The sequence below is a fragment of the Coffea eugenioides genome, chromosome 5 (assembly GCF_003713205.1).
Source record: "Coffea eugenioides isolate CCC68of chromosome 5, Ceug_1.0, whole genome shotgun sequence".
In the NCBI taxonomy this organism is placed as follows: Eukaryota; Viridiplantae; Streptophyta; class Magnoliopsida; order Gentianales; family Rubiaceae; genus Coffea; species Coffea eugenioides.
The window spans coordinates 46,959,495-46,978,845 of record NC_040039.1 but is presented as its reverse complement, the minus strand read 5'-3'; the positions used below and the strand labels follow the sequence as shown (position 1 = coordinate 46,978,845).

The 19,351-nt window shown below is 36.3% G+C and overlaps 2 protein-coding genes across 3 annotated transcripts; one reads left to right on the top strand and one right to left on the bottom strand.

The window, feature by feature from the left end:
* The first annotated feature begins 989 nt into the window (after positions 1-989).
* LOC113770862 (2-oxoglutarate-dependent dioxygenase DAO-like) lies at positions 990-2,534 on the top strand. The gene is made up of 3 exons (XM_027315473.1): positions 990-1,409; positions 1,504-1,825; positions 2,107-2,534. The coding sequence occupies exons 1-3, from the start codon at positions 1,078-1,080 to the stop codon at positions 2,365-2,367; spliced, it is 915 nt and encodes a 304-aa protein (XP_027171274.1). The 5' UTR covers positions 990-1,077; the 3' UTR covers positions 2,368-2,534.
* A 2,449-nt stretch (positions 2,535-4,983) lies between these two features.
* On the bottom strand, positions 4,984-13,132 carry LOC113772135 (ubiquitin carboxyl-terminal hydrolase 15-like). 2 transcript variants are annotated; one of them, XM_027316695.1, is made up of 15 exons: positions 12,719-13,132; positions 11,637-11,747; positions 10,853-11,206; positions 10,088-10,535; positions 9,580-10,000; positions 9,349-9,500; positions 9,056-9,144; positions 8,791-8,876; positions 8,434-8,596; positions 8,181-8,304; positions 7,901-8,058; positions 7,692-7,776; positions 7,000-7,212; positions 6,329-6,390; positions 4,984-5,845 (listed from the first exon to the last, which is right to left on the bottom strand). In XM_027316695.1, exons 3-15 carry the CDS (start codon positions 11,137-11,139, stop codon positions 5,161-5,163), a joined length of 2,973 nt encoding a protein of 990 aa, XP_027172496.1. In that variant the 5' UTR covers positions 11,140-11,206; positions 11,637-11,747; positions 12,719-13,132; the 3' UTR covers positions 4,984-5,160. The 2 variants fall into 2 exon arrangements, with proteins under 2 accessions (XP_027172496.1, XP_027172495.1); XM_027316694.1 differs by lacking the exon at positions 11,637-11,747.
* Between the last annotated feature and the right edge of the window lie 6,219 nt (positions 13,133-19,351).

Here is a 19,351-nt window from a genome sequence, read left to right as displayed (position 1 = left end):
GGTGGAAAATTATGGATTACCAAATGTTTCCAATTTTGCCCTTGAAATTATGTCGATGTGGTATTTTTAGCCGGAAAAAAGAGCAAATACGAGCATTAGGATCAAATTGGCTCATAATTTATATGTTAGGAACTATTCTGACAAATTTTAAATGTTAAGGACTAAAAAAGTTTTTTATGATAATGTTAGGGACTAATTTGGCAAATTTCCCAAAGGAAAACGTTGGTTACGTACCTTCGCGTCAGATATTGAACCAATGAAGATCGAAATTACCAACCCTTCTAGAATTCAATTGAAATCTACACGGTTGCCAAATTAACACGGAAATTTAGGATCTCATTCCTAGCAAGAGAATCCAACTTGTTCACGGCTCCTTCTTCTAGAACTGCTATGTTCACGATTTCTCATGGACAGTGACCCCTGTTCGGAAAGGGATTTCCCACCAAAAAAATCTCTACTTAAATATATTTTTTAATTATTTTTTTATTTTATATATATTAAATCACTACAGTATGATTTTTACAAAAATTTCAGAAAATTACAATCCAAACACGAGTTTGTTAGATCCATTTCCAAAATTGGCTGATTTTCATCCTGCATGTCATGAGGCGTAACACATATTGTAGGCATCAACATTAGACTGGAAAGGCAAGAATGTTTTCTTGCTTCAACTTTCCTTTCGGTAAGCATATTTCTGTGATCAAATAGCTGACATATTTTGGTAGAAATCTACAGCTTAGTGCTCAATTGAGGATAAAAGTTTTCTAGAAACAAGTTCAAAATTGATCAATATAATCCAAGTCAAGGACAACAAACAAAAATCGACAGAGAGACGCGTCCAAAAAACCAAAAATGAAAAAAAAAGAAAAAAATGAAGAAACCTCCAAGAAGTCCGATTGATGTGACTATTTAACGTTGTAATCCCAACAACTCAAAAGCCTTAAACCACTATATATGAAAGGACTGCGTGGCATTGAGGAGTAACACACTCTTAGATTTGATTCAAGCAATCTCAGAGAGAGCAGAGAAGAAAAAAGAGAAAGTGTAATTTTAAGAGAAATATCCACAAGATCAGAGATGGAAACTAAAGGTGTCCCACTAATTGACATGCAAGACCCTCATGGTCTAGCAGAGAAACTAGTGAAAGCATGTGAAGAATGGGGTTGCTTTAGGCTAGTGAACCATGGAATTCCATCGACAGTCTTGTCAGAAATGAAAGTTGTTTGCCGCTCGCTCTTGGATCTTCCATTCAAAATCAAGCAAGGAGACTCTCCTCCTGGGCCTGGCCAGAGATACACGCCACTAAACATGGCAAGTCCATATTTCGAGGGACTGAATATCTATGACATGGCCTCCCCGGGGGCTGTCGATGATTTTTGTACTCAAGTTCATGCTTCTCCACATCAAAGGTGAATTTTCTCGTCCCAAAGTAGAAATGCACAAAGGGTTCTCTTAACTAAGATCATGTGTATACAACTGCTCAAAATTTCGGCTTTCTTGCAGGGAGATTATATTGAAGCACTCTCAAGCTCTATTTGAGCTTGCGAAAGATCTTGGTGGAAAGATGACTGAAGGGTTGGGTTTGGGTGGACTAGAGGCATTCAAGGATTGGCCTTGCCAGTTCCAAATGAACAAGTACAATTATAGCCCAGAAAGTGTTGGATCAACCGGTGCTGTAATGCATTCAGACCCTGGATTCATCACCATATTACAGGATGATGAATTGGTTAATGGTCTAGAGGTTGTGAACAAGTTTACTGGAGACTTAGTCTCCGTGGATCCCATACCAGGCACCCTTGTTATCAACATTGGAGATGTTGGCATGGTAATTATTAGCCTTACAAATTTCTTTTCTCTCACTATTATATCCATATCAACTAATTAAAAATGCAAGTAACTTTTGCAGCCTTGAATCCATATTTAGGCAGTAGTACTTGGTAACTTCTGTGTATATAATTATACAATAAAAGTAACGATTGAAGAAGTTTTATACGTTCATAACTTTCAAAGTTACAAACCTCTGCAATTGCATCTGGAATCCTATTATTGTATGTAACTTTGCTATTAGCCAATGAAGGGCTGATCAAAAGGCATGCATGCATGCAGGTATGGAGCAATGGAAGATTTAACAACGTCAAGCATAGAGTACAATGCTATAAAGCAACTGTTCGTATCTCAATTGCATTGTTCGTGTTAGGACCGAGAGGTAAGAGGGTTGAAGCAGCATCAGAGCTGGTGGATTCAGAGCATCCTCGTCTTTACAATCCATTTGATTTTGAGGCATATAGAAAGCTACGTCATTCCACCAATTCACCCACAGGTGAAGCTCTCGAGTTGTTCCGAGCCGCCTTGCCAATTGATTCTTGACTTTCAGATGTGGGTTCAGAGAGAAGGGGCGGATTATGAGGGTTAATTATTCGCTCTTAGCTATTAATATTGATTGGTTGCCATTATATATCATTTCTTGTAATCGTTATTCTCCTTTGCCCTTGGAGTGTCTAATTGGATCGCTTATACATTATTGGATATATTAACGTTAAGTAAATTAAATGTGTGTCGTGTGAATTATGGTAATATTTTAACTCTTACGATTTTGCTGAAAAAATTTACTAACCAGTACTCCAAAATTTGTTTGCCAACTAATCTACCAGTGATATTACTCGACTCTCTCGTGATTATGCTTGATAAATCATTACAAGTGGGGATTAAAATAGCTTCTTATCAAATTAATTAATTTCAGACGTCCGTTGTACTTAGCAGCGTAGACCATTTTTTTCACATTGATGTGAAGATTTCCTAAGTAGAAAAGCGAAGCCATGAATTTTTTGGCCTTTCACTTTTTACGTCTCAATTTATGACCTTTTTGGCTTCAACAATCGCGATCCGATCCTAAGGTGGTTTAACTAGAAAATGAATGCAAAACACGATACATAGACATAGATTGGTGTACTACCTCCTTCCACCAAACAAAAAAAAACTCGCATGCTAATTTTTTTTTTAGTTTGTTTGTTAAGGGGAAAATTTGAGTTATAAATTTGTACATCCTGTAAAATTGCTTCAAACATTACACAAAATAAAACTTTTTTTTTTTAAAAAAAAAAGGGATGCTGATCGATCCTGCATGCACATTCTGCCTTTTTTTTTTTTTTTTTAATCAGACTTTTGAAATTAATTAATTAAATTTAATCCCAAATTTAACCCAAAAGCTGGCAAGCAAACTCTCGAGGCATATTCTGCCTATTTGGTGAACTACCTGCTGACAAGTGAATAGTAACACAATTTGTAACTTTCTTTGTAAATTACTGTAGATTCCCGAATTTCTTTTCGCGTCTAGTAGTCAAACTAGCTTCCCCTCCCCTGAGTAATTTGGAACTTTTTTCAGGCACAACGCGCTCAAAATTGACCAGCGCCAATATCAAGGGGAAAAAAATTACAAGAAAGGAAAAAAAAAGAGGCAAGAATTATCAAAGGGAAGATGGAGGTCAGGATTCCACCTCTGCCTCTCACAAATTTGTCATAACATGTGGCTGGTCTTAGTTGATCATCTCCCTTTACCCCTTCTCCTAAATTAGGTTAGATTAGGTTACAGGACATCTATCGTTGCAGGAAAAAAAAAAAAAAAAAAGAATTATCAAAGGGAAGCGTGCAAACGGGACCAACAAACTCTCCTATCTGATAATGAAAATCCTCTGTGTACAAACTCTCCTATCTGATGTCATCAGATTCTCTTATAGTTTTTTGCCCCAGTAAATAGAAAAAAAAAAAAAAAAGGGGACAATCCAAATAATTATCTAGAGATGATTAAATTCCCTGTGTCATGTCGAGAAATTAATGTACAACCAAGTCCCGTTCCGTTGAGGATGAAATCTAAGCATATGTGTACATATGTATAAATATATATATCCGTATATACGTATGTATTTAGGTTGTACAACCAAAGTGAAAGTGACGTGACCACCAATCATTTTTAACCACAGGAAGAGGAAATGGTGTGTCAAACTCAAGCGTCAACTACCAACGCAAGGTGCCGGAGTGACTAGAGAAGACTGAAGAGCACTGTAAGATCAACGGTTTCACTTTCTCCCTCGTTTACTAGTCCCCTCGATCCGCGGCAACAGTCAACAGTCCATCCCTTTGTTGAAACTTGAAAGGTAAAAAAGCGCGTCTTAATTTTCTTCTGCTTAACTAGAACATGTGGCGGCTCTGTCCTTCATTTTTTGAAAGAGAAAAAATATTGCGACTTTAAGAAGTCTACCTCGAAGCTAAGCAAGAGAAGTTGTGTACTTTTATCCTGCATCTGTTAGGTTGTAGTTTATGACCGATCATTCTGTTGTTGCCTTGAGTAATTGATAATCTTCGGACCGAGATGGATTTTCCAGTGACGAAATTGATTGTGCATGGCCTTAATTTGCTCTCTAGCTAGTCTCTTGAGAACCATGCATGAATTCTTCTTGTCACCGTCCACAGATGAGGCTGCCGGCTGCTAACAGCACCTAACCTTTTTATCCGCCATAATTGTCGTCAATAAACTACAAAATCCAACAAGTATTTTCTTCGAGACTCGGCAGGAAACCTTCGTGGCTAGTCTTTTGCAGTGGGCTTCTGGATTGTCATGCGCAGTTACTATGCAACTTCTCAAGAAAATGCTTCCAACGGTCATTCTTTATCATCATGTCAGCATCTCACCGTGACTAATTAACGAGGGCAGCAGATTCCACGCCGCAGTATTCCAGCTAGAAATTTGCAGTAAAATAGTGGAGTAATATCTAATCCACAAAAAGCATGAGAAAACAAAAGAAGATCACAATGCATATAGTTGCACCAACAGTCTAATCAAAGCCTGGCTTCTCTATATGAAGAATTTTGACTCAAAAGGCTTCACCAGTTCATTACAGTAAGCCAAGAGGAACAAAATGGCCTTAAAGCTTTATATATGGAACATTTGACTATTCACTGCAGCTCAGCAGTATGGACAGATAAAGATGAGAAATCTTATGCTTTTCAACTGTAAACTTAAATACAACAGGAATTCATTCTCTTGACATTTAACCTATAAACTAATGTGCCCCATCAATTAAAATACTAGAAGCCAAAAATGTGAGGCACAGTTTGTACCTAGCTAGTTTGCCCTAAAAATCGAGTCTGAATTCCCAGAATACTCTATATGTTACAATTTACAGAAGTTTGGGAAAGTCCATTGCTGGTATCATTCCCATATCCTACATGTCTGCCATCATGAGTATCGTTATGGAATGCTCCAGAAGGCCACACAACCTTTCTTGAACTCTTTCCACTCAAAGCTCTCGTCAGAGGTTGAGGTGGCAAATAGTGTTCCGCAACAGAACCCTTCTGCTCTGAAAAGAATCTAGTTTGGATCATGCTGGTTGGAAACATATTACATGCTAGAGTCCTCTGAGGTGGATACCCTGATGGATATATGTTGCTAAATATTGACGAGAATGGATCAATATTGCTTGCATCAGCATAGTCCACGGTACTGAAAGAGTCCCTTGTACTCTCAGTTGTAAAAGATGCTTCATCTGAGCTTGTGAAAAGGGACCAATCACTTGATGTAGCATCTGAGAACTCCCTGCTCAGTGGTTGAGCATAAGTCTCAGCAGGATGTCTATTCCCACTCTCACTCCTGAGACCAGTTGCGTAACTTGAAAAGTTCATGCACCAATTATGATCTGAAGGAGGGCAAGGGTCAGCAACACGGTGACTCACTCTGCTTTGTTCTAGTCTGGAGGACTTCTGAGCTCTTGATGGCCAGTGCCTTGGGATCCCAGCAGCTTGCTGGCGGGTAATTTTTCTAGTACAGCCCCTATATGGCCGCGGGGATGACCTAACAAAACAGTATTAGGACTTTGCAACACTTGATTGAAGAAAGTCAAAAAACAGCTACACTAGTTGAGTAGAACCTACTGGAAAACAAAAAACTAAGTTCGCATCATTGCGATAAGGAAATGCAAGCAAGTTTGCTCCAGGAGCTCAGCCAGTTTCGGCTGCCACATTGCAACATCGCAAGGAAATCTAGTTTCACCAAGTCATACACAGTGGGCATTCATGCACAAATGTTATTAAATTACTGAAAAAGAAAATTGACATTGGCCATTAACAGGGCAATCTACATCATTTCAGATAAATATTACTTGTTCTTTTGATGGTATAAAATCTGTGCTTCCTATGATAGGAAACAAAATCCAAAGGATTATTTGGTCTCCCAAAAATATGGTTCAAAAAGACAGCATTTCGAGATCTTTTATATCATCTTAACACGGTGGTTAAGATAACTTGGAGACGCTAAATAAAAAAATTTAATGATCACCTCATGTAAAATAAGATATATGCTCCTTCTGACATCACCTGAGTCATTTCTACAGGCTGTACCTGCCATTTTAGCATGACATGGAGGACAGAACACATATAAGATCATTAGAAGATCATGACAAAGTGCAGAAACTATTTCAGATGATAAAATGAAGAATACATGAGACAATGAGAAGACTGTGACAAAATAATGAAGACATTTAAGATGGAAGTCAAAAAGTTTGAGATAATAATTTAAAAAATAAAAATATGAAAGAAAGACAGATACTTCAGAGTGGAGACCTCTAAATGATCCAAAAGATCTAAAGTTGTCCAGTAAAAGCAGAAGTATAGCACAAAAGAAGAAAAACAGCATTTATTCTCTTTAACACAGATTCGAGGTCTGGCAGTAACAATTCTGCATTTGAATGGTATAGCTACACAGTAAACCTAGGATTTTGGAGCACCTAAAGCAATTATTAGCAAGCATTCTGAAGAAGGAATCTTTTTTCTACAACTACTCAAGAAAGGAAGGGAGAGGGGTATAAAATTCAAACTTGTCATTTTCCAATCAGACGGCAGAACAAAATCGCAGCTACTTCAGCTCCATAATGCATCATCCAATCATCATATCAGTCAATTGTATCCGATACTGCTGATAATAATTACACTAAGATGATAGGGATTTACCTCAGTGTCGTCAATCCTGAACCAATTTCCTTGCAGATCTTTGATATATGCGATATAGTGCCCAGAAAAGGATGCATTTAGTGTATCCAGGTGCACAACAACAGCATAAAGCATGTAAAGTGGAGGTATGTCATCTGTCCCAGTCATAAAAGGGACCATATCTAGCATATCCGGGAAAGTGATACATTTATTTATCTTCCCATAACGTCCTTCCTGAATATTATCATAAAAATTAGACCAATAAAACTTAAGAAACAAAGCAATTTAGATGGAAAGGGACATATGTAACCATATCCCAGGATAAGTAAACAAAAACCAAGATATCTGAATGCGAACAGTTCCTTAATGTTAAGCATCTTATGAGCCCACAATGTTACTAGCTTGCCAGACTCGACCCTTGTACTGGTTTCATTGCAAGTGTAATTTCATTCCTTCTAATGCTTCAGATTTAAAATCATCAAAGCCATGAGCTAAACGGCCCTGGAAGTCCATCAAAGTTGGTGACCAATTCAAGGGAGGTCACCAGCTCAAGTCATACCCATGATTACCTTCTATAAATGAACAAGTCAAGACTACCGCCAGTTTAATGTGCAAAAAGTCCAGATCTAATCTATTCAGGTACAATATCCATTTCTGTGAGCCATTTCCACCAGATGACAGTGCATTGACTTAATAAAATAAAAAAAGCGTACCTGAAATCTCTTCAACACAATAGTTAGTATATTTGGAGCCTCCTGTATGCTCAATTGCTTTCGAGCTCGAACATAGGCGGCGCACCTGTTTTGGTGAAAAATTTTAACCACCAGTGAACCACAAGTCAACCACTTCAATTTTTAACAGTAGAATCACCATCAGAAGCATTATAACCAGGTTGTGAATCAGAAATACAAATTCAACAGACCTGCCACATCTATACATATTTTCTCCATCAAGTTCTTCTGGACTTGTAAATTGCGTTAATGCATCTTCCAAAGACTGCACCCAACCAAATATCTCCAGTGTCAGATCCATTATGTTCTCTGACCTCTCAGACTCATGATGACATCTTAAACATTTCACCTGACAGTAAGAAGGTTAAACTTAGCAACTATTGCAAATACTAAAAACAACAGGAAGTAACAAAGATGCATGGCATCCAAAAGTGAGAAAGATTCTAATGGAAAATAGAAGTAAATAAGGACCTTTGATCTCAGGCGCCCACCAAATGTATGTTGTACAAAAGTTGTTTCCTGCAATCTGGGATCAACCACATTCTCACCGCCTAATCCTTCCAAGCATATCGATTGCATTGACGCAATAAGAAGCCTGCATTAAAGAGACATACCATGAAGAAGGATGTAAGGTTAGTACACATTTTGAACGATTGTTTGTATTTTCCTTCAAACATGAGTTCATTCTGAGACAAGCCAAGCTAAACAAGCATCAATCACTGACCGCAAAAATTCATGAGCATCTTCTTGACTTCCATCACCAATCTGGCAATTGATACCACGTATGTGTGATAGGATCCTGCTTGGAGAAATTGGATCTCCACTTTCTCTTAACATCATTACATGTTGCTCAAGTTCACACACGAGGCACCAATCTCTGATACAAGCTGGTAATTAGTTAACGGTTAGTGAGATCGTTATTCAAAATCCAAAGAAAAATACACACACTTACATACATCTAGACACATATCCAAGTAAATATACAAATGAAGCAGACTCACGCATGTATACATGTGTACAAGACGTAGGCAAAGGTTTCAAATGGCAATGAAGAGAAAGAAATAAAAGTACAATCACTTACAAGCTCTAGAATGCAATCTCTGAAGCAGAAACACAAGGAGAGGCTTTGTGCAGGTCAGACACTGCAATACAGCATTGGCATAACAACTGCACAGTAAAATGAAAGAAATCTTGAAAATACTTGACAAATAATAAAAAATCCTATGAGATTTGTTTCAGTACATTATTGCATTAAGAGTCTGTAAATTTCCTATATCTATAAAATTTTTCTAGAGCTATTGATATGTAAAAGCACAAGAAAAGCAGGAAAATTTTTGAAGAAATACCTGTTTCCACAATTTATAAGACCTCTTGGAGACATGTTGAAAACTTCATACTGAAAGAACTTCACAAAATCTTCATACGGAAATAGCATCTGTGAAATAAAAGAAAAAAATTTATCCACAAACTTTCATGAATGACTAGGCCCAGAATACACCATTTAGATTCATCAATCAAGCAGCTTAAGAACTGGCAAACAAAATCTTTGCTGAAATGTTTCAAACAGATGCATTAATCCTATTTAATATTTTTGCTCTATCTGTTTAAATGATAATAGAACTGATCCTATAATTCAGACCTTAACTTTCTTATGCTGGTCAGAATTTACTTCTGAAGTCTCTAGTCTCTCAAGTTTTGAAGGCTTCATGAAGCCAATCATCTTCATAATTCCCATGCCAGTAACACCATTACTTCCTTGTGAAGGGCCAGCATCCTTTGTTCGATTAATTTCTGTTTCATAACCAATTGTTAAGTAAACATCACAGATCAGCAGGGACAAATCAGAAAATGATGCTTCTTTCAGACTTACTAGACTCATACGCTGTTACACCCTTAAGATCCAGATCTGAACATGTTTGTTCTCTGGACGCTTTAATCACTGATTTTGGTGATTTATGGAGCTTTGGAGATTGAGATGCACTTCTAGCCTTATTGCTTCTCTTATTTGTAGCCCTTTGAGTTGAACAACATGCCTCTGCTACTTCATCATGAGATGTAGTTTCCTTCTTCTGCAAGTTTTCTCCATTCATTGAATAGGGAGTATTACATAAACTCGTTTCATTATTTGACGAGTTTGAGGTGGCATAATTATTTCTCATGTCAGAAATATGCTTGCTCTGTCGTCGAATCATATGATGTTCTTCCTGTGAGCTTCTTGCATTTGCATTTCCATAGCTCACTCCCATAGGAATGCTGACATCATGGTCTAGCAAAGAATCACTTTCTCTTGACTGCAACCAAAAGTAAGAGCAGTTTTCAGGATATAACAAATATCTACATAAAAACTTTATAATGTCACAGTTGGCAAGGCTAAGAACCTTGTGTCCCATAGAAGCTTCCTTCACCGGCATATTACAAGACAAGGGTGAACAAGAAACCCCATTAGGATTTGCTCTATCAGAGCAATCTGGTAGGTGCTCAAGACCATTATTTGACGTTTCTCTGTTGCTTTTACAAGAAGGTCGCTTGTCCACAGATCTTCTCTCTGTCAAAGGGGTCCCAGATGTATCCACTTCCGCACAAGCTGTAACAGCTACGGGCAGCAAGGGAGAACAACTAGTATTCTCTGAAGGAGTTTCTTCAAGCATAGGTTGGTTGTTATTGTACTCAAAGGATTGGAAATCTACACTGCCATCAAGTGATACTCCACCAGGAAACTCATTGGCTAGGGTGAGTTTAGGAGATGAAATGCTGCAATTGCTATCCAATTCCTGGCACTCATGCTTGTGCACTTCCCTCCAATGAATAATCTGACACTTTCCGGAACTGCAAACACAGTAGCTCAAAAGTTTAGACTAACAAATATCAAGTTGACAAATAACAATTACTCTTAAGCCTCAGAAGAGAACAGCTAGATACATTTTTTAGGAATAAAACTAAGAACAATTAGATATATCTTTCCAAATCCTTTATTTTAAATCACTGTAATTTTGTTATGCATTCTAGCAAAACTTGTTCAGTAAGAATTATAGAATACCGCAGTTAACCACAGTTCACATACCCAAGATAAGTTTTATATTCCTACAGTATATGCAGATACAAATTACATGCAAATGTGTTCAAAACCAACACTAAGATCATACCAGTACCAAACAGACTTGCACCGTTTACAGCGAGTTGTACTTTGACCAAAGCATCTTGCACACTGATGAGTTGAATTGTTTGGCAAGCATAACACAGGGGCAACAGTAGTAGCAGTCATTGCTTCAACTCTAAGAGATTCTTCAGCTGCCTGTTGAGTAAGCAAACTAACCCTCTCTTTTTTTTTCGTTGACTCGCTCCATTTTCCTAGCAAGATATATGTAACCAGGGGAAGCACAACAAAGACCAGAAACAAAGCTGGTATATCAGTTTCCCTTGGCTCAAGCATGTCCTCACCAAAACAATCATGTCCCGTTTTCCTCTAAAACCTCTTTGGCATGGCAGATCGCACTTAACTACATGTAAGAATTATAGAAACAACACAGACATCAGCTAAGTAGACAACATCATCAACTTCATCATTCAACTCAATTGACTAATCTGCTGCACATCATTATATAAGTGATTATCAACCAACCATCACAGTTAAAGGCTATGCTAAATTATTAGTTCTTTAGACAGAGTATACATCTCATCAACAACAAAAAACATAGAGGTCCAGTTATCTTGAAAGCTTCATGGGCATGACTCATCCTTTCTGTGACTAAATTCTATGTAACCAAAGTGAACATCCAGATATATCAAATTTCTGAAGGTCTTGATTCATGTGGGCACATAACTAACCCTATTGTCTATGGAAGACATGATCCACGTTCTGAAGTGCCTGAGCAAATTTGTTACTAGTTCAATAAAGAATGCCAGAATAAAAGAGAGTTTCCAAACTACGTTTTTGCTTCCAATTTGGCAGATGTAAATTGATAAGTAGCTCAATTAGTATACAGATCCAACAGGACGACCCTGGCATTAATTTTGATAACACGCTGCCAGTCCAATAACCTGGAACGAAAAGCCATTAAGAGAATATAATCGGCACGAGGAAGAGTACATTCTATTAACTGCTTCAACACTTATAGCAACTGCAAGACATCAAACAAACTGTTTGTTTCTACATTTCTTTCCTTAACTTTAAAAGAACCTTGTAGCTCTCATTTCTCTCATGCCGATGACACATCCAATGCAATTTTAAATGAAACTACCGCACTGAAATAACTAACCATTGGATACTAATGATTCAATTCATTCCACCTTAGTAACTTTCATGCATCAACGTATAGAACTGCATGAAGAAAATTTCAAGAATTGAACTTTATTCAATGAAATTAAAAGAAGAGATAATATGATCAATAACGCAAATCCACAAATGATCAGCTGATGATTAGCTACATTTGCTAATGAAAGAAGCAACACACAATGAGTGCAAAATTACTCCATCATAACCCTACCAAGAACAAATTTTTGTCGAAAAAACAAAGAGAAAGGATGAAAAGATTCAAAAAGGGAAAAACAAAAGACTCGCCCTAATATTACCAATTAAAAACATGTATGACAATGAGAACACTGGAGGGACAAAATCCTTTCTTTTTCCACATTCTCACATCTAATTCAATTAAACCCCCACCTAAAACTCATCACATTCTACCAATTCCTGGTACAATTTAAAAAAAGGTAAGAAAAATCAAGTACAACATTGCGTTCCCCATTGCCCGCCCGTCCCCCGCCACCCCCCGCCCCAAAAAAAAAAAAAGAACAGCTGAAATACTCTGCACAGATATAATAAAAATCAAATCATTTCTACCAAAAGCTACATAAATTCACCAAACCCAGATGGAATCAAAGATTAAATTAAAGAATTGACAACAACAACAACAACAACAACAAAAGGCTGAACATATATCCGTACGTAATACACACAAGTGAATACGATGGAATATAGAAAAGTTGTTGGGTTGGGACTCTTGAGCATATACCTTAGTTTTCCCACAACACCAAGAAAAACCCAACAACATTTCCTCCTCCTCTCCTCTTCCTTTTAATCTTAAACCCACCAAGAAAAAAACAAAAGATTCCCTCGGTTCCTCAGATGGTAAGAAACAAAACGGTTACACTTCTCTCAGCTTCTTCTGCTTCTCTTCTTCCTTTCTCTCTCTACAAGGTTGGCCTTATTCACATCACTCTCTCTTGTTCCCTCTAAGACATGGTAATATTCCCCTCTACACGCTCGCACAAAACCCACCAGAATCCCATCATACGTGGCACAACCCCATTAGTTGGAAAGAACCCAGTCGGAGATTTCATCATCTGGAGCGTTAGATTTGACCGTGTGCATCCGGGGAATTAGAAAACGTGATGCAGAGAAGTACTAGTACCAGTACACTACTCTCCCTCTTACTACTGCTGCTGCTGCTACTTACTGATGCAAGAAAAATTTGTGGATTATCTATGGTGGGGGGTCTTCGCGGTGGGGTCCATCGGTCATCAGATGTTCGGGATTTCCAATAATTTAAGCGGGTGCCACGTGTACGGCCATGATTATGTAATGACATTGCATGATTTTGTTGTTAAATGCACATTGATTTCGAAAGGAAGTGAATAAAGTGGGTAATGAGCGTGATCCCTCATGGACTCTGTTTGACCAGTGACGTCTCCCCTCCCCTCCCCTCCCCTCTGTGAGATACTGAGTGATGGGTTTTTCACCTTCTTGGATTTTTCTCCTCCTCTTTTTTTTTTTGGGGGGTGGTTGTGGGTGATGGAGGGAGCATGTGACAAACATGTAACAGTAGCACTAAAGATTACAGAGCATGTTTTCTTCTGGAACTATTCCCAATAAATAAGATGCTCTATCACTGTTCTAATCTTCTATAGTAGTACATAATTGCATGATGCCTAGTCCCATTTTGGTAAAAAGCAAATTTAAGGTTTTCATTTTTTGATAATTCTTGATTCATTAATAAGAACATGAATGGCTGCCTTAATTGCTAGACGAGGATCCATCACAAATAAATCTTTTGCTTTTATTGCTACATTCAAATGAATTTATTGGAAGATTTAACGAGGAATAGGATGGATTAATGCAGCATTTATGGCTCTTTCTTTTGGCTTTGAATTATTTTAATTGTACAAGTCAGAAACGAGTGATTGTTGATTAATTCAGTACTTTTCAAGGATTTCTTGCCCAAAAAAAAAAAAAAGATGGCATTTATTTGACTACTCTTTTGTTGTTCTTTCTTGCACTTTTCTATGTGAACTGATCACATGATAATGGTAGGATTAGAGTGCTATACAGCCAAAACTCGAGAGTTGTAACGTATGAAGTGTGAGGTAAAAAGGGACCTCTCGCCCTTGCGGTTACAGACATCATCTTTTGTCCTGATCATGAGTTACGTTGAATAGGTTCCATTTTTCATGTCACAATCTTTGAGTTGAGCTTGGCTTTTTTGTTGGTTTTTAAACTTGTTGGCTTTATCTTTTAGCAAAAACTTATTTAGCCTTATTTGCAGGAATCACTTTTGGATCGTGTGATGTATATAATAGTTAGGTGAACTTTCTTTTCGTGGTCATGCACCATTTTCGTTCTCATTTTTCTTATATCACTATGTATCAGCTAGTGTATATATCTTACAGTCTATAAGTAATTTTATAGATCAAGCGAACGTAATTTTTTTTTTTTATCGCTTGCACGTGTTTTAATGTCAGAAGGCATGAGTTCGTGACTTTCAAAGTTATGAGCTCCATTTTTCGTATGTTTTTAGAATGTTGTATTTAGGCTCCATTTTGTGTCATAGTTCTCGATGTGATCAATGTTTTGAAAATCGGATCAAACTGGATGGTTCGATCGGTCGAACCGCGAACTGGTCTTGCTTTCGGTCCGATTCAATAAATAATCCAAAAAATTAATTAAACTCGTCAAATTCAATCAAAAACCGATTGAACTGATAAAAATCGATAAAACAGGTGGTTCAACTAGTTTTTATTAAATTTTTATTTCTAAAATAAATGTTTTAATTTTATTCAAAGTTTTTAATACTAAAATAAATAAAAAATTATTAAACCTTTAAACCGAGATTGAATCGGTTGAAATGATCAAACCCCGAACCAAAAGGTTTTCCGGTCACTCTCCGGTACAAGTTAAAAAGCATTGGATGTTAGAGACTCATCTTTTAGCTTAATCTTTAGTCATAATTTTCCAGTTTATGGTACCTATATTCCATCTTTTTCAGTAACCAATATATTATTCCAACAAGGAGTAACAGACTGTGGGTATGCGTTTCCTTTTCTTTTTTTTCATTTTTGGTCACTGCATGCAAATTAAAACAATAAATAGGTAAGGAAATAATTAAAAAACTACTTTGCAATGATCCAATTTTGACAATTTATGATGCACGGAGAAGTTAAAAAGTACGAGCAAGCCATATATTATCACCTTAGATTGTGGCTTTAAACTACAATTCTTTTGGAAGTCCTTAAATGAACGACTGTTTTCTTTTTCTTTTTTTGTACCTTGATTTACATGGTCCGATTTTATGACTACCGCCCTTTTGGATAGTATCTTTTCATTCCACTCTCCACCCAAAATTACTAGCGTATATGTTCTTATGCTTCACTAAACCAGTTCTCCACCATGTATTTCTATTAAACAATGGCCAAATAATAAATTTCTGGAGTTGAGAGCTTAACAATGTCTTGATCCTGCGTTATGTTGAATAGGTTCCATTTTTTCTTGCCACAATCTTTGAGTTGAGCTCGGTTTTTTTGTTCGTTTTTTAAACTTATTGCACATTGGCTTTATCTTTTGGCAAAAACTTATTTAGCCTTATTTTACGGAATCACTTTAGATCATACGGTATATATATAATAGTCACGTAAATTTTCTTTCCTCGTCATACGCACTCGTTTTCATTTCTCTTGTTCCATTATATATCAACTATTGCACATATCATATATCATATGATCTATAAGTAAATCTATAGAGAAAGCCAACACAAAAAAAAAAAAAAATTAATCGTTTGCATTCTAATGCCAGAAGGTATGAGTTCATGACTTTCAAAGTTATGAGCTCCATTTTTCATATGTTTTTAGAATGTTTCATTCAGGCTTTATTTTGTGTCATGATTCTCGATGTTACAGACTCATATTTAGCCATAATTTTCGAGTTCATAGTACCTATATTCCATCTTTTTTAGTGACCAATCTATAATTCTTCCAAGAAGGAATAACAGAATGTGGGTATGCATTTCCTTTTTTTTTTTTTTCATTTTTGGTCACTGCATGCAAATGAAAACAATAAATTGCTAAGAAAATATATTGTTTTTCAAAAAAAAAAAAAACTACTTTGCAATGATTCAACTTTGAAACTCATGATGCACAGAGAAGCCTTAAAAGTACGAGCAACCCATACCTATAGATTGTAACAGTGCGAAACCAACTTTGACAAAACAACTTTTTTTTTTCCTTTTTCTTGTTCGTACCCTTGATTCACATGGTCCAATTATATGACTGCAGCCCTTTTGGCTACCATCTTTGCATTCCACCCTCCAGTCTCCACCCAAAATTACTGATGTATATCTTCTCATGCTTCACTAACCTAGTTTTCCACCATGTGTTTCTATTAAACAATGGCCAAATAAGTCTATTGAAAAGGACTAAGTTGATTGCCACATTAGGTGATGGAGTCGTTGTACAAGCGACTAAATCTTTCCTCTTTAATCCATTGCTAATGATGGGGAGGTAAGTCATGGGACCAGAGAGTTGATGCAGACCCTGGGTATGTTCTAAAATCTCACCTGATCACATTAGTTGACTTGTACTTTGGATTAACTACTTAATACTACCTTATTGGAGTAAGTATTAAACAAATGTTTTACCAAGTCCAAAAGATTATGAAAAGATCGTGGGCTTCTGATTGATTATGCGGCTAAATGTTTCCACCAGAATCATGCTTGTTTGGCAGGTAAGGAAAAATGCGAATATTGCCTTTGGTAAATATTCGAGAATTCAAGTCTCGAAAGTGGCCAAAACCAACCCTATATATCAATGGAGATAGAAGTTTGGAAATGAACTATTAGGATACGCATTAATGTGTAATCAAATATGCTGATTTGAAAGAGTTGACGATTGAAGAAAAGAAAAATTACTGTCAAGCATGGCCCAATGAAAAAATTTTACATTTTTAATTCATGCAATCTGTTGTAGGATTATTAATCCGTCTAGTTCCAGTTATTTGTATAGATGGCTTTCCATGACAGCCTCACGTTGCATAGAAATGAAAGCTTTATCTGCCGTTCGCCTCTTAGATTTATTGCGAAGTTGCGCAAAAGTTTTCTAACAATGCAGTGAAGTTTCATAGAAAGGACGCTTAGAGTCTGTTCTTTGCACAGACATGGGAGTCTGCATCATTTATTAGATGGATGAAATGAGTTGAAACACAGGAAACTGAAACTTACCTCTATGCTATGTGAATGATTTGTTCTTCTTAATATCACAAAAGAGTACTATTAATGAACTAATAAATAAACAATACTACGTTATAGAATGTAGTATTGAATTGCCAAATGACTGTAGACCTAAAAGATAAGATGCGATTTGGTTGGTTAATTCTGGGTTCTTGACAAGATAATAACCAAGTAAGTTCTCAAAGACAAACACAGAAAATTGAAAATAAAATCAGTCAAAATAGTATTACTAGCTCATTAAAATTCTGAGACATCTGGGGGAAAAAAAAAAAGGATAGAGCAAGGGAGAGAGAAAAATACACCAAAGAACACTAAATTGCGAGGATTTCAACAATTTACAGCCGCCATCACCATTACTCGTTTTATTAAGGAAGGCATACTTCTTCTTTTTTTTTGTCACAACGATAGGATTGTTATAACCTAATCTAGTCTAATCTAGAGGGATGAGGGGACTCGATGTGAGTAGAAACTCCATCGAAAATGACCAATGAGAACTGTCACATATTGTGACAATTTTTTTGTGGAAGACAAGGGTCGAACCCTTGACCTCCGCGTACTAGCTGTGGGCCTTTCTGAGTAGAGGCTCTTGACATACTAAATAGCTCATAAGACCAGTGAGATTCAGAGAATAATAACAATTTCGTCCTTTATTTCTTGAACTAATTAATCTAGTGCCTCATGTTTACTCTGAACGTTGGTCATTAAGTGTGGAAATTTCCAACTCTATCCCTAATCTTACTCCTAGTGAGCTCACTAATGCCATTAGAGAGTATGATATTGAAACCATCAGGAGTCCACTGTGTCAAAATTAAGACATAAAAGGGGTTGAATTGATTAAGTGGTTCTCAAAATTTGGAGGAGGCAGTGTTACAATTGTAAGTAACTAAAACTGTCTTTGCCGCGGTAGACTTAGGTTCGTTTGGGAGTGGATGATTTGGAGAGAAAAGAAAGGGAAAGAAAAGAGAGTGAACATTTCCTTCGTTTGTTAGTTTTAATTAGGAAAGAAAAGAAGAGAAATGGAAGGATTCAAGAAGATAAATAGTAAGTAAAATTTTTCCTCCCAAATTGGAGAGAAATGGAGAGAAAGTTGGAGAAAGCTTATGAGAGTTTTTTAAAATACCTATTTTATCCTTAAAAATGTCTTGAACAAATATTTAATGACTTTTATATCCAAAATCATTCCACTAATTCTCAAAACTCCCAAACAACATAACAATCCCTTATCTTCTCTCATAACTTAAGTTTTCCTTTCTTCTCTTTTCTATCCTAAACTCCCAAACTTAGCATTAGTTACAATTTCTTCTCATATTTTGATGGGATCAATACTTTGTATGACAAGGTGTGAGAACAATTTTCATAGGCATTTTTACTTAGGCATGTTTGATAATCCAATTCAGCACTTAAATTTAATGAAATCAAGTCTTAACATATTCATACCGTTTGATAATAAAAAATTGAACATATGAATTAATTGAGTGGCACTGAATTCTTAGGCAAAACTTGTTTCCAAAATTAAGTGATAAGTTATTCACTTATCATCGAATATGATATGCACTTAAATGTATTAGATTTAATACTTAACAATTTAATAACTTAATAGATTCAAATTTCAAATTTCAAATTTTAGTTTCATTAAACGTACCCTTAGTTATTACTATAAGATAGCAAATTTTTATTTTTTTTTCCTCTTGGAACCCCAAAACCTCAACAAAAAAAAACAATGCCATTAGCTGCTTCTAATCCAAAAGATCAATTGAATAATTTGAAGTTACTTTCAAAATTAAAAAGAAAATAAAAGTCTTTAGTTCCTATAATCTTCGTAAGCCCCTAGTCATGTCGACTTAGTGCATTAGATTACTGTTGAACTTTGATTTGCTTAACGAGCTTAAAGATTATATGCTCAAATCAACATTAACTAGCAATAACGCTCTCTTGTCATGCAGAATTGGAGTCATTTTTTATAGGGTCTGTCTAATGAGTGTTCTACGGGCACTCACTAAAATATATTTTAAATGTCATATTTTTTGAATTGAAAATTAATTAAAAAAATAAACACGAAGGAGTGTAGGTAAAATTAAATAAGAGAACTGTATAAATGCCCTGTGGGGCCATTAGATTAACTCTTTTTTATATGTGACTAAAATGTTTTAA

What these genes read in the sequence shown, in the direction of transcription:
- LOC113772135 (XM_027316695.1), bottom strand. Translation starts at nt 11,139, where the DNA reads ATGCTTGAGCCAAGGGAAACTGATATACCAGCTTTGTTTCTGGTCTTT. An exon ending in GAGATTGCATTCTAGAGCTT is followed by an intron (nt 8,597 to 8,790) that starts GTAAGTGATTGT and finishes ACTAATTACCAG; the next exon opens with CTTGTATCAGAGATTGGTGC. An exon ending in GATGCTCATGAATTTTTGCG is followed by an intron (nt 8,305 to 8,433) that starts GTCAGTGATTGA and finishes TCTTTAATGCAG; the next exon opens with GCTTCTTATTGCGTCAATGC.
- LOC113770862 (XM_027315473.1), top strand. Translation starts at nt 1,078, where the DNA reads ATGGAAACTAAAGGTGTCCCACTAATTGACATGCAAGACCCTCATGGT. An exon ending in CATGCTTCTCCACATCAAAG is followed by an intron (nt 1,410 to 1,503) that starts GTGAATTTTCTC and finishes GCTTTCTTGCAG; the next exon opens with GGAGATTATATTGAAGCACT. An exon ending in ACATTGGAGATGTTGGCATG is followed by an intron (nt 1,826 to 2,106) that starts GTAATTATTAGC and finishes GCATGCATGCAG; the next exon opens with GTATGGAGCAATGGAAGATT.